This window comes from Chamaea fasciata, unplaced genomic scaffold (genome assembly GCF_029207755.1).
Source record: "Chamaea fasciata isolate MVZ Bird 193981 ecotype frontalis unplaced genomic scaffold, bChaFas1.0.hap1 SCAF_23, whole genome shotgun sequence".
NCBI classification, from domain to species: domain Eukaryota; kingdom Metazoa; phylum Chordata; class Aves; order Passeriformes; family Sylviidae; genus Chamaea; species Chamaea fasciata.
This window is the reverse complement of record NW_027094108.1, coordinates 4,951,355-4,966,105: the sequence shown is the minus strand read 5'-3', so window position 1 is coordinate 4,966,105 and position 14,751 is coordinate 4,951,355. Positions and strand designations below refer to the sequence as shown.

Sequence of the window (14,751 nt, the reverse complement as noted above, 5' to 3'; positions counted from 1 at the left end):
GGAGTCAAAGGAGTGATGGATTTCATGCCTCAACCACTGACTAAACCTAGGGGTAAAGTGAGGGAGTAGAGGAGATGGAAAGAGGCACTTGGCTATAGTTCCTGTGGCCAGGTGCTCATTGAAGTCTCCTCCAACTCTCACAGTGACCATTAATGATTAATTAGTGGCTCCCACTGCAGTACTGATTAATTTAACCAGCCCTGCCTCTGCATAGGGTACCCATACAGAAAAGGGGGCGTGCAGGGGCCCTGCTGGCACAAGGACACCCCCAGCCTGACCAGTGGACTCAGGTGTGCTGCTGTACCCAAGGTTAGTGATGGGTTGGGGTGTCTGTAAATCCAGCTCTGCTGGTTCAGGTTTCCTCGCATTGGGGGATGTTGGCAGCTTTTCTGCCTCAGGAGAGCAGGAAGGAAATGCCTTGCAGCCTGTGCTCATGGTGGCCTGCATGCTCCTCTGGCTCCTCCTGTAATTTACTGAGGCCCATTGGTTTATAAACTGTAGTCTTGGAATGATGGATGGCAAGCCTGCCTTTGGTGCTGCTACCTCAGCAGCTGCTGATTTGTTTTCCTCCCTCCCTGCATCAGAGCTGGCTGGGATCCGGACAAGGCAGTGATTTCTGTGACCTTGAGCTCAGCATGAGCCTGCTCCTTTTCCTCCCACCCCACTAGTCACCTGCCTTCCCTCTTGCCTTGGGAAGAGCAGGATGAAAGGCAGAGAGCAGTGCACAGAGAAGCAGGAAAACCCTGGGTAAGTGTTTGGGGACAGCTGGGTAGTGCCCTGTGAGTGCCAGGGAAGGAATGGGGAGCAAGCAGCACATGCCTGGCAGCTGGGCAGAGCCAGTGCAGGGACACAGAGCTGCCTCTGCAGCCTCTCCAGCTGGACCTCTGGAGGGGAACTCTACTCTGCCCAGTGTTCCAGGAGCAGCTGCCTGCCTGCTGGGCCTGGAAGAGCTGAACTGCCTGTTCTGTCTGGCTCTCCTGAGCATCCTCCAAGAGAAAATATGCTCTGCTGCAGCTGGGAGATGATCTCCCAGGACAGAGGCAAGAGCCAGCCTTGCCATGGGGAAAAAGCTGGCCTGGCCCCCACTGGTGTGTGTGGAGAAGGTTTATTCATTCCTTGGTGGTTGGGTGTTACATGACCCACTTGAAACTTTTTCTTGTCTGTTTTGAAACTGTGAAATGAGACGCAGCAATCAAGGAGGGTTTTAATAACCATCTCAGCCCTGACATTTAAATTACAGATGGCATTTTCAATTAAACAAGCATTCTCAGCAAGTTTAATTTAGCTATCAGTTCTGCTTTGTTCTTTAAGTGTTTCCTTAAAAACAGAGATGAATTGAAAACTTGCTCAAAGGGAGAAGAATCCAATCAGGCATTAGAGCTGACTGGAAAAGGGGAAGGCCCTTCAGGGATTGCTGAGTGTGCAGGGGGAAGCCAGAGGCTGGGTGGATGTTAAACTCCCCCAGCACAGATCTGTGCACAGGGTGCCCATCGTGTTGGTCCTCTCAGGTGTCATTCTGTGTGCCCACATGTGTGCACATGCAGTCACAGCTGGGTGCTCCCCAATGCAGGGACAGCTGGACTCCAGCACTGTGGAAAACGAGGTTTAATGTTCTGGTGAAACTTAAAAGGTTTAATAAAAAGATAATAGGAGATAAAGTAAAGGGTTAAACAGCTGGTATTTGATATTCTTATCACTTATCATCTTCGGAGATACTTCTTAAATATTTTCTTCATTACGTTAGCCTGTTGCATATTCATAGACCTTTATGTATATTTACACTTTTCCACAAACTAGTTTATATATTTTAGGAACTATTTTGCATAGCCTCTCCTTGGGTCCACCTTTTTAGAGTATGTGTGGTTTTTGGCTGTGGTTTTGGTCTTTCTTTATTATCACCTCCAGTTTGGGCTTTTGTCTGTACTTTCCACAGATGGTAGGTGCTGATAGTTAACATGTTAGCAGTAGGGTCTTCATTATATGTTTACTGGGTGTTATCTTAACTAAGCAGACAGTTCAATTATAAGCATAACTATATCAGCTATTTCACTACTATTTTTAAGTTTTGTTAATAATAGAAATGAAAACTATATTCACAGAGCAAAGTTATTCCGACATTATACATACAGCATTTATCTTAATATTTGCAAAAAGCCAATAATATCATATGCATTTATAACAAGCACTCTGTGTGTTCCGTGGCTGACCAGCTACCTGTGTGCATGCCCGCCCACCTGCACTCCTTTTCTCCACACAGGCCCACACTTGCCCTTTCTATCCCTTTAAACATCTGTGTTCCCACTTTACCAGTGCACCCCAAATCCCCTTACACTCATGAGCTCTCACTGTTTGTTGCTTGCTTTTTCCAAGCAAAGCTGAGGCTGATTCCACCTCCGTTTAAAAACAAGCTTAACGAGACCATAACAAGACTTAACAAGACATGGTGGGAATTACTGATTTGGTTCAAAATTGTCTCCCTGCTGTCTCTGCCTTGCTTTTCTCATTAGTTACTGGATGTGCTGGTTGCTGATACACTGAGCTTGGTTTGCATGTCCTTCTGGGCCCTGGGAGCTGCTGTTGCCAGGGGCTACCTGTGCTGAGAAGTGGCAGCTCCCAGGTCTCTCCCAAGAGAGCAGAGAGCAGCAGAGGAAGGGAAGCAATGTCCCAGTTGTGTTGTCCAGCTGGGGGAAGTGCTGCTCTCCAAAGCCTGCGTTGTGAATTGCAGTGGCCTGTGGGCACAGTGATAACCCAAGACAAAGCTACAGGGCTGCATCTTCCAGATCATTTCCTGATCTCTGTGAATGAAATCCTGCCTGGATTTTCTTGGGACGTGTGTGTTTCCAGTCCTCTGGGGCAGAGCTCACAGTCCCTTAGGTCAGAAACTTCTCCTGTTGCCTCCATACCCAGGTGAAACAGCTGGAGCTCTGCCCAGCACAACTTCAGGACAACTAGCACTTGTGGTATTGAAGTGAAGCCCAATTCAACGATACAATGTGGGAATGTCCTGCCTGGGCCAGAGCTCGAAAAGGGAATCGAGGAATTGCAATGCCAATACCTGGATTTACATGGAAGGCCTGGATGTCACAGCTCTCTGAGGGTGTAATTCTCTTGGCCATCAAAAACCTGACCATCATCTGCTTGTGGTCCTCAGCTGGTGACTTCAGTGACAGAAGTGTGTTGCATAAATTGAGGCCAAGGTCCTGGTCCTTCCTTTGGAGGGGCTATTATGGCACTTGGAGAAGAGCATTTCCCTTTCTGCTGAAGAGAGCACCCACTCCTTGTAGCAGTCATGACGAGCCTCCTGCATTTCTTTCCAGCATAAAACAGGGCTGGATAATTTCATCACTGCTAATAACATTTCTAGCAAGGCAAGCTACCATAATGATAAGGGTAATTTAATCTCATGCTTCAGGGATAAGCTGAGCTCAGGAGGGGAATCAGGAGGAATTGATTTCCCTCTTCCCTGTGGAAGCTGCTTTGCACAGCTGATCATTTGTGTTGAAAGGCTGATGCTTTCCATGGCACATGGGCTGGGCTGGGCTCCAGAGCATCCCTATTGCCTGATCTGGGGTGGATGGTGAGCCAAATTTGCCTGCAGTTGTTCCAGAAGAAAGGGGAGAGGGTGCAGAGGGGAGGGCAGGTGCTGCCTGCCTGAGAGTCCCAGTCCCTTACAGGCTGCTGGCATGTGCAGATGTAAACTGAGGGATTATGTGAGTGGACAAGGGGGCCAGGAAGAAGAGGAGCAAAGTGTGAAGTAATCCCCTGTGAGATATGTTCCGATGCAACTAGCTTGGTGTAGAAAAACACGTGAACATCTTTGATAGTGGTGAATTTTGATATGTCCAGCTCTGCTTTGATTTTTAACTTGGTTGGGGGGGGGGGGCGGTTGAGCTAACCTATAGGGACATGCAGTGAAGTGGACAATATGGAGCCAGGATGAGAATACCAGCTCTCTACTAACATCTGTGAGCTGTGGTGGATCTAAGTCCCAGGACTTAGAAAGTCTCTTCCTACCTACCATCGAAATAGCAAGGAGTTCTAATTCCTGCAGTCACATTACAAAAATTGTTCATAGTATTTATGGTGGAAACTTAATTTCAAATGCCATGATTGGAGAAAGTCCTGACTGAGTCAAAACTTAGAGGAGTCTTAGGATGCAAAATATGTCTGCATAACCTGTTGTACTCCCAGCTCCTAATTCCAGTCCTCTGGGAGCTCCCCAGTGAGCCAGGACTGATGAGAAATAATGAGTGGCTTGGTGAGCTCTTCCACCATCTCCCTCATCCCCCTAGGACAGAGCCCACCTGGTCCCACAGACTTGTGTCTAAGTTCTTCCTCCTGAATTACAAGGGGCTGTTCTGCTCCCTGTCCCCATCTCCCACCTCAGGAGGCGACTTGTCCTGAAGACAACTGTCTTACTGTTGAAAACTGAGGCAAAGAAGATGTTAAGTACCTCAGCCATTTCTTCATCTTTGGTAAGTTGTTGTTTTTTGTTGAGAATGAACCACAGAGTGATGCAGCTCAGCCATATGGAGTTTTCAGACCTTTCTGACAGGTCTCTCACTAGAAAGACCTGGCTAGCTGAGCTGGGGAGAGCAGATGTCCGGCACACAGTGGGAGAAAGATGTCAGCAGATAGTCGTCTGCCTGAGTCCTCTCCTTGTACTCCATGACTATGCCATTAAATAGATTTATTTCCTCCTTATTGATTTGTATAGGATCAGGTGATAGAGTTGTTTCAAGGTCTGTAAGTGGGCATTCGAGACCTTGAAAATGAAATTACAAAATTACATGTTCAAGAGGCATGCAGGGAAACCATGCAGAGCAACTATTTTTTATTTTTAATATTTGTTTATTTACTTACTTACTTCTAGGAGAGAAAACCCTGTGCTCAGCTATGCTAGTCCTGGAGTGGAGGGGAGGGTGCAGGAGGTAGGAAAGCATTTCTACTCATTTTTTACCTTATAACAAATGTGAGTTATTCATGGAGCTCCAATGACTTAGTGCACAGTGGGAAAAGATTTCCTGTTTATTATTCACTGATCTCTTCAGAAACTTTTTTTTTCTTTTTCTTTTTTTTTTTTTTTTTAACCTGGAGTCTCTCTAGGAACAGAAGTTCAGTCCCATGGACTTTCGAGGAGTCCTTTGTCATGTACCTTTGTTATTTTTTCTTTATAATGAAGCTCTTAGAATTAATTCCTAAGAAAAGCATGTAAAGAAACATCCCTGTCATGAAACAGTCTTCAGAGCTGTGGTTAAAAGATTTCCAGGTGGCAAATAAATGCCTCAGTGCACTCCAAGTCAATCGACTTGTGATTGATGGTATCTGCTCTTGTTTTGAAGCTGTCCTTGGTGTGTATCACCTGGTTTCTTCTCTGGCTGTGGACACAGGATGGGAAGACTGCAGTGGGATGCACAAAAGCCCTGGTGACCACACTGGGAAGAAGCCCAGTAGCTCAGCCTGGGTCTAGGTCTCTTTTGAGGTTACCAATCCCCAAAGTACCAAGGATATTGAAGTAGTACCTTCAGATTTTTTGACATTCACTTGCATTCCTGCACTTGCCAGGAGGAACACTGAGTTTGCCTTTCACTGCAGTTTTGCTCTTTTATCTCTCTTTTGCCAGCCCTAGCACTCTGTACAAACACAGGTGTTGCAAGCCCTGCATGTTGGTTTTTTATGGGACATTTGCTGTTTTCTAAAGGTTAATGCATCTCTTGCTTTTTTTTTTTTTAATAAATATGATCTTGCCTTTTATCAGAGCCCCTTTCTTCACCCTTTTTCATGCATACTGAATCCCAAACTCTCCACTGAGAAAAGAAGCCCTGACCTTCCTGATTGTCTGTGAGCAGCATCTCCGTTTCTGTAATGAATGTGTCAAATCATAAGTACTGCAGCTTCTCATTTCTTTGAACCGAAGCAATCAATGGCAACAAATCAGTATAATTTCCTTTGGTTTATTTGGTTTTCCTCATAAATGCTGCTACCATTAAAATCTAGAGGAACCCTGTGCTTCTTCAAATGTGCCACATTTTCAGCACCCCCTTTCCCAGCTGGTGTAGCCAATGCCATGAGAGTGCATCCGGAAGGATTAGTGTTCCCTGCCCTCTGTGGAAGGCTGATTTGAAGGGTCTTAGCTCAGATATTCCAGCAAACAGCCCCTTGAGGTGCAACTGAGGAGCTTGTGTTGCCTCTGGGGATCCCCAAACCCGGGTATGCCTGTAAACCACCCCCAAGCAAAGCGTCAGAGCCTCAATAGTAAGAAAGAAGGCTCAGCTGGTGTGTGCTGGTCCAGACCCCTCCCAGACAGGGTGGCATCCTGCAGGCTTGGCCCAAGACAGGACACAAGGAGTGTTTTCATATTTATTTCAGTGATTTTGTATCAGTGAGTCGTCACCCTGCCTCTGTCCACCTCTGCCTGGCCCTCTCACACCCGAGTTTCATGTTGTTGTGCCTGTGGTGTTGTTTGCTTACCAGCAGGAGTTGCCTTGGACAGGTGCCATTGCTGGGTGCCTTGAATCCCCTGTGGCCCCTGAAGGCACAGTGGGAAGTGTGGGCTGGAGCTGAGCTCTCTGCTCTGCCCAGCCCACTAAGAGTGGGTGACTGAGTGCTGTGAGGGCTGGGGGACACGAGCATCTGACACGGGTGATTGAGGATGCTGCCTGATTTCTTAAAAAGTTGCCTAGAAACCAAACTCAATATTCTTGAACTTCACCAGGTCTGCAGTGCAGAACTTGCTGCACAGGGAAAAGGATTTTTTTGTTTTTAGGGTTTTTTTTTTTTTCTCTCTTACAAGAAATAACTCACTTTTCAGCTGTTGGAGATGGTAGTAATTGATCTAGAGCTTTGCAGTTTGCCTTCCGGAATGGTTTTATTCTTGATGTAGGAATAAAATTCTGTTAGGTCAAATACACAGCAATAAATACAAGAAGCACATTAACTTTAATATATTGGATTATTCCACTCGGTGGTGATGGGGAAAAAACAAGATTTAATTCCCCTGGCAATGCAGGCAAAGAAAATCACTTTCCCTGCCCATGTTTTTTGGTTTTTGTTTGGGTTTTGGTTTTTTTTTTCTATTAAGTCATTTTTGTCTGTCGATGCTGGTGCTGCAGGCTTTGGTGGGAATTTACTTTTTTTTTAACCTGGTGTGAAAGTAAGAAGTATTTTCTCCAAGTAAATTGTTCACAAATTCTCTCAATGCCTTTCATTTCTAGCTGTTGCTGACTCCTTCCCTAGTGAGTTGCGTGGAGCTCTTGGTGCTGTCAGAAAAAGGGGGATTGTCATGAGTTGGCAGGATAGGGTGTGTTTTAGCTTCACTCTGCCATAGGAGTGGGGCAGTGACTTCAGCACAGGTGTTCTCCTTTTTCCAGGTATGCTGGAGTTGGTTTCTCTTCCTACCCTGAAGCTTCTCAGCTAAAAGTAGGATTTGTTTTTCCATGCCAGCTATTTTTGTGATGTACCACCACCCTTCAGTGCCACAAAATCTGTTGCACCTTTCCTTGCGTCTCACACTCCAGTGCTGTTTTTGGGCTCCCATGCAGTGGTGAATGTACCCAGCAGTGCTTGAATGACTCCCAAGTGATATTTCTTGCAGTGCTGAAGTCTTTCATCAGGTCTCATAGTCAGTCCTTGTGCTGAGTCTTCCCTCGTTTTTCTGGGAGAGCAGTGACATTAGAAACTTTTCCCACAATCCTTGCCTTTTCGCAGATTGCTGTTTTACATTGGAAAAATGACAGATGAGAAGAGGCAGGAATTACTTCCTTGTCATCATGGCAGACAGGTAAAAGATGGCTCTGCTATGGACCAGGCAAATAGCAAACAGGCTGCAACAGGGATTTTGTCTGGATGAGAAAAGAAACATCTCAGCATGATGGAGGACTGTAACAGAGGATTTGCAAGGGTAAAGCCTTTCTAGCCAGAAAGCTTTGAAAAAAGGCTGGATGGATCTGTGTCAGGAGTGATGTACAGGTGGGAAGGGATCTGAGTTAGACAGGAGAAGGGGACTTAGAGCAGGCAGGCTTGGGTTGTATGGTTGGAAGTGTGTGTGTTGGTTCCAAAGCATCTCTCTCCTGTGTGCGAGTTGGCAGGAGAGACTGGGAAAAATCAAGGGAGGAGTGTCTGTGTGGGTAACTGAGTCTTTGCAGTGTTTTCAGCTGTCTAGGCAGAGTCACCAATAAGCCAGCCTCCTGCACCAGCACACAGACTCCATCTGATTGTATTTGTCTGAGAGAAGAAAGACTTCACAATAATCCTGCTGACAATTAATTGGCTTTTGTTCAGCAAGAGTGAACAAGATCTCATCTTAATCTGTTTCATTATTTCGCCTTGTACAGCACAGTCAACACAAGATTAAGTTTAATTTTCAAATAAAATGCGAAGTCATTACTCATATCTGGATCAGGATTTTATCTGCTTCATTTTGCAGTGCTTCTTGTGTCAATATTAACGAGAGGAGCTGCACTATGTGTGGTGAGGTAGAAATAGCACTGCTTGACTTCAGGTCCTTCTGCAAGGATTTGCAAGTAACAGAGCTCTGATGCCATCCTTTCTCTACCCTCATCTCTTCAGAGAAGAAGCTTCATGTTCAGGGAAACTTGGATATAAATATCCCACTGCATTTCAGTGCTTCTGAACATCTGCAATGTGCTCTGTGGGAGGCCTGTGGCAGCCAAAGCTCCCTCCCCTCCCTGTCAGTGCCCAGCCCCTGTTCCTGCTGCAGTGGGATGTGTTTCCCCACCATCCATCAGCCCAACGAGCACTCTTATGGCTTTATTGCAGCCTCTCTGGGAGCACTGATTGCACTGTGGTTAATGGGTCTGCACGGATACCAGCTCCAGATGAGTTACTCTGAGTGCCTGCAAGGGAGGTCAGCCAAGGGCATGTGTGATGTGCCTGGGACTCCTGCCTGGCTGGGGAGGGCTGCAGAGCTCTGCCTGCAGGGGAGGTGGGCAGGGGCACTGGGAGTGCCTGGGCATGGGGCATCTGGGCACAGACAGCCCTGCTGCTCTGGGTGAGACTCCTGTGAGCCTTGTGGGCTGCATTAAGGTTAGAAAATACTCTGCAAGGAAAGGCATGTTACTAATTTGAGTGAGACTTCAACACTCTAGGTCAGTGTTGAGCAAATTGTGTTGCTTCAACTTTAATTTGAAAGGCCTTGGTCTATGTTCAGGCAGTTTTCTGCTTGAACTGCTTTCTGCTTAAGCAGAGCTTAAACTGCTCTGATAACTCATCGCAATTTAAAAAGCTGCTTGCATCCAATAGAAGTGTGTTTTGTCTGCTGCCCTAGAGGCAACAATCCTTCCAAAATGCATATATAGGTGTCCCAGATGGCAGGGATAAGCATTGGAGTCTGTGCAGCAAAGGCTGCACTGCAAACCATGCCGGTAAGGCACTGCAAGAGCATGAGAAGAAAACCTTCACTCGAGCCAAAGCTGCAGCCGGAAAAAAAACGAGGTGCAGGGCTCAGAAGCAGACCCAAAACGCAGCATCCAGACCGGTAGAATCACATCTCTTGCGTGTCGCTTGGCACGGAGAGAGCCGGCAACCTCAGCGGCTCCTGCCTGCAGCCCGAGTGCCCTCTGCTGTCACCGCCCAGGGACCGGGCTTGGGGAGGGTGACAGCCTCCAGCTGTGCCTGCCTGCCTGTGTCTGGCTCCTCTGTGCCTGCGACATCTCTTCCTCAAGTGTGTCAGTCTTGACCATGAGTGTGTTGTTCTGGTTGTCTGTGAACCTTTGCTTTACACACGGGCTGCTGTGTAAGGAGTTCGGCTCTCTGAGCAATCCTTGTGCTTGCCAGGTTCTGTGAGACTTTCCAGCTGTGTCTGTTCTCTCTGTAATTCCAAAGTGTCTCCCCAGTAGGAAAGCATCTTTAGGTCCTTATTTCCCTGCTAGGGAAGGAGACTGAGGCCAGGGGAGTCACTGCTCTGAGCACATCAGAAGGAAATAATTGCATGGAAGGAGAAGCAGGAATCAGGTGAGCTCAGTGCCAAGGCACTGACATGTGGACTTTGTCCCCTAAGGTACCTGTATGAGATGTGGGACAGCAGTGAAGGAGGTGTGGGAGTGGCTGCAAAGGGAGATGTGTGCCTCAGGGAGTGTTTCTTCACTAGTCCAGTGCTTTCCCCTTCCTGGGGAAGTTTCTGCTCTTGACAGGCAAGGGTAAGTCCCTGGTCTTCCATCCCTCTCCCCATGACCCTACTGACACCTGCCCTGAGAGTCTCTCATTTGGTTAGAGAGCATGGTGCTAATAACACATAACACCAAGGCTGTGGGTTCAACCCCTGTATGGGCCATTTGCTTTTTATCATTTTGGGTCCCTTCCAACTCAGAATAATCTGTCAATCTGTTAATCTCTGCTACAGCTTTCAGGTGAATTTCTCTGCTGCAGTTATTGATGCTTTGCTATCCTGTTTGGCAGGAAGTGCCATTCCCAGCCTCTGTAAACTTATTTAGAAGGAATCAAGTTCCTAAACTACCCTCCCTTTTACAACTAGAACAGCTGGGCTACAAGCAACAGGGAATTATCAGATAGATTACTTTTATTTTCTCCCCCAACAGTCCCATCCCCAGCCTTGAATTGCCTAGTGGGGGAGAAAACTCCTCAATCTGTCCACAACCCCCCAGGTGGGTAATAATAGATGCTTCATATAGAAAAATTCAATTAGACTTGACAGAAGATATATGATAGTGCTTCCTTGCCAGGACCCCATATTGCTCTGTTCTGTTCCTCTGCAAGAGACTTGCTGTAGAAGTTAATATGAAAAAAATCAACCAGCCAATCAACCAACCAAAAACCAAAACACCAAAAAAAAAACCCAAATCAAAACAACAACACCAAAAAAAACCCAAACAAAAAAACCCCCAAAAAACCCAAACCAACACAAAAAACCCCAACAAAAACCAACAACAACAACAAACCCTAAAAAACCCCAAGGTGGGGGGGGGAACCAAAAGAGAAAACAAGCCAACAACCCCCTTTTAACTCTAATGACATTTATATCCAAGATTAACTGTGGTGGGCTTTGTAGAGAAGAAAATGACAGTGATATCTTGTACAACAGCAGACACCAAGTATAATCAGCCACCCAGGACATCAGGTGCCAGCTGGTTAGAGCAGGACAGGGTTGTTGTGCTGTACCAGGGCTTCTCTTGGAGCCTCTGAGTGTTAAAGCAGCTGGGGTAAGAAATGTTCATGTGGTGTCTTGGCAAAGAGTGAAGGGTTCCTGTCTTAAATTCTCCAGTCCTATCATCCAGCTGTGAATGTTTCACAGTGGGGATGTTCCATTCTGCTGTCGGTGTTTGGAAAACACTTCAGTGTTCAGTGAAGCTCAGCACTGCTGGGGTGCCTTGTGGGCATGATGCACAAAGGAACACAAGCTCTTTCTGCAGCTCTTGTTGCCATGATCAAGACTGGGAGGGGACTCTTTAATGTGGTTTTGGCTTTCTGGTACTTTTTTTTCCTTCTTCATTGTGAATGTTTCAGCAAGACTCAATCTTTGTGTTTTAATGCTCAGATTTCTAAATACTCTGAGTCTGAGGGATGCAAATATCTGATATGAGTCACATCTGCATTGGTCATAGTGGTCCCAGAAGCTACTGTGTAGTGTCACACAGCTGCTTGCTGCTGATGGCACAGCAAAAAGCAGAAGGAAGTCTGTTTGGAAGTGGTGGGTGACAGAGCCCTGCAGCAGCTGGGAGATTTGATACATGTAAGGCCTTTTGCCAGTTACACTTAGTTTCTGTAATCCTATGAAATTGCATCATCTCAATTTCCATGAAGTCTGTAAGGTGTGAGAAGCCATCACCCTTCTGCACTCTGTCTCTGATGGGTGAATTGACATGGAATAGGGTGTATGTGTATGGTGCAGTGTGTTCAGGCTTACAGTGTTTGATCAAAATTCAAAAGGCATTTGGAACAAAATATTTATAATGTGAGCAAGACTTTTTTTCCCCCCGTGTACCCAGACACTCACTTGCTTTGGGAATCTAGTACTGACACGGCTGAATGTGAGGAGTAATTGCTCCCCTGAGGTCAGCAGTAGCTTTTGTGAGCAGCTCTGTGAAGCAGAGGTGGCTGTTCTCTGCAGTGAGGCTGCAGGCACTGGGAAAACACCTCTTGGAGAGGAGTGGGAAGGTCAGCACAAGCTTTGCAGGCTGCCCCTGACAGCCAGTGTGAACATGGGGGTGCTAACATAGAGAGGGAGTGCAGGGAGAAAAGGCCTCAGGCAGCTGCATTCATTGCGACAGAGCTGCTGGGGAAGCTGTGTGTGTTCAGTGCTTCAGCCCAGATAAACCCAAAGTGGGGACCATGGTCCTACCCCGGATGTACAAGGGCCACAATATCTGAGAGCCTAATCCTGAGCTTTATCCTGACTGTAAGATGGTGATTTAGGAGAGGTTGAGTTTAACAATTGCATTGAGGTGTGAAATATTGATCCCCTGAATATACTGATTCCCTAGGGACAAATGGAGGGATAGTTTCTTCTGTGGGGCAGGGAGCTGGCAGTGAGCTGAATATTAACTAACAGCTGCATTAAAGGCTAAGGGTGGGTAAAGCAGCACTGTATGACTGTGTGTGCAGAGGTAAGGGAGGGGAGACAATTAAATTCTGAACTGATTCTGGGTCAGAACTAAGGTTGAACTCACAGTAGAGCTAGTGACAAATGACCTGGAGGGTGTGCAGCAGGGCTGGACTTTGTTGAAGCTTTCCTGTACCTTCTCTGTGCCTTGAATGAATTCCCACTGTGCTTGAAATGCACTTTAGCTTGCTGTTACACTGCAGACCCGTTGCACATGAAGTGCTTCCCATGGGTGCAGGGTGCTGGGGAACAGAGCAGGTTCCTCTTTCAGGGACACACATGGTATTACACACAGTACAGTGACTCCTGCTTTTGGAGAGAACTGGCTGACATGCTCCACATAATCAAAATGCTTGAGCACAGAGGACAAATACCCTATACACAAGAGGAAATCCACACACATTTGTGTCACTTTATTATGTTTGTCTGGACTCTGGTATGTGTGTGTGGCACCTGGGTGCAGCTGTGCAGGAAGCCTGAGGAAGAAGCATGCACAGTGTCCAGGTGGGAAGTTCTTTCCTTTGGCTGCAGGCAGTACCAGTATAAGGGGGCACTTAAATGGCTGCCCAGGGAGAGAAGACAGAGAGATAGACACAAAAATATAAATACTTTCTCCAGGCAATATAAATACTTTCTCCAGGCAACACCAGCTCGGTTAGGGGATGCTCTTCTGAGTGGAGTAACTAGCAGGGATAGTCTTGGTCCAGGAAAGCTTAGGGGTCTGTTCAGGGTGGGCTCACAGCCCTGACTGATATCAAGGAGCACAAGTGGGAGACTGAAGTGCTGTCTTGTCAGCAAGCACATGGCAGAGGCAGATGTGCACTACCTGCAGGCACGGTCAGTAGAGGTGGAGCGAGGCCAGCAGCTTTCTGTGTCCTGCTAGCAGTCACACTGGATGACCAGAATGCTTGTTTCATGAAGCGTGCAGAGGCCAGGATGGGGTAAATGAGTTTGTTTCCATTTGTTCCTGGACCCTATCCCCAATTTTTTCTAACCCATTTCCCTAAGTTGTTGTCATCTCTTTCTTTCTCTCCCCCAGCAATTACTCTCAGACCCTAGCTATGTGAGGGAGCCAAATGAAGCCCCAGGATTGGACCCCAGACAGGTTTCTCTTCCCAACACTTTCCTTGATAAATGGATGCTGGGAACGGTGTAAGAGAAAAGAATTCAATCTCTTTTGCTTTGCATTATCACTAAAAATTAATAGCATTGACAGCCAAGCTAGAGCCCCTCTGTTAAAAAATGTTAGCTGTTTATAAGTGGGAGAAGCAAAGATTCTCATTGCAGGTCATGGAAACAGTTGGGGACCGGGCTCTGTGTTTCCCTGGTATGTTTAGAGACACAGTGTCTGCGGTTCTCTTTATTCTTTTCTTCCCACTCTAACTTCCGGAAAATATACTTAAAATATCCCTTCAAGTTAAGGAGTGCCCAAGTCTGGGAAGCGAGCAGGAGAGATATGACTCAGGCGGGGTGCCAGGGATTAGAGACTAAAGAGAGGAGGACTGCAGGACTTTCAGGTGATCTGTCTGACAGAACATCAGTGCAGGTTCTGAGGCTGAGTCTTGTGGTGCATTCACAAATTCATTCAGATTCTTTGCACAGTCCTCTTGAGGAGGGATGGGTGGTGGCTCCTGGCATCTTGCAGGCACGTTCCTATGCAGAAAGGCTTTATAGCCAGAAGCAGCACCATGCAGAAACCCTCCAAAGGCATGGGGATGCCCCGAGGGCAGTCAGCTCCAGCATGCAGATCCTGGTCAAGCCCAGCTATGGCTCCACTGTCACACTGCTGTTGGTGACACGGACACCATACCAGCCCTTCCAGAACAGCGTGTCCTGCCCACCGTGTTCAAAGTGGACAAAACGCACCCCGGGCCCATAGCTGGAAAAGGTGTGGGAGATCTTTGGGACAAGAGACAAAACTGTTGTTAGTAAGTGTCAAACCACCACAAACCTGCCCTTGCTCAGCGCACAGAGCCTTCAGCCCCACTGGTCACAGTCAGACCACCAGGCTGAGTAACAGTGGGGACATTTACAGTGGGAGAAGCTTTGATCCCATTGTTCTAAGGCCACTTAATCACTCCCAGTTGGACATCTCCTTCACTTTACACCTGCTAGTGGTGACTCAGCTAGTCTCCAAGTGTCCTGTAAAGCAGCCTCCCTTTCCCTTTTTCAAT

General features: G+C 47.0%; 2 protein-coding genes across 7 annotated transcripts in view; one reads left to right on the top strand and one right to left on the bottom strand.

Moving 5' to 3' along the window:
• Nucleotides 1–224: 224 nt before the first annotated feature.
• The window catches only part of LOC136300656 (F-box only protein 6-like), a 22,602-nt gene continuing 8,075 nt past the window's right edge, over nt 225–14,751 (top strand). The window contains exons 1-5 of one of the 5 annotated variants that reach the window (XM_066203190.1): nt 225–309; nt 585–747; nt 2,908–3,368; nt 4,388–4,475; nt 4,874–4,931. The gene's annotated coding sequence lies outside the window, so the exon portion shown is untranslated. The remainder of the gene's footprint in view (nt 310–584; nt 748–2,907; nt 3,369–4,387; nt 4,476–4,873; nt 4,932–14,751) is intronic. The other 4 variants (XM_066203191.1, XM_066203194.1, XM_066203192.1 and 1 more) reach the window with 4 other exon arrangements.
• Nucleotides 12,980–14,751, bottom strand: part of LOC136300657 (F-box only protein 2-like) — a 6,234-nt gene continuing 4,462 nt past the window's right edge. For both annotated transcript variants that reach the window (XM_066203196.1, XM_066203197.1), the window contains exon 6: nt 12,980–14,476. In XM_066203196.1, coding sequence (XP_066059293.1) covers nt 14,342–14,476 — 135 coding nt within the window. In that variant the 3' untranslated portion in view covers nt 12,980–14,341. The remainder of the gene's footprint in view (nt 14,477–14,751) is intronic.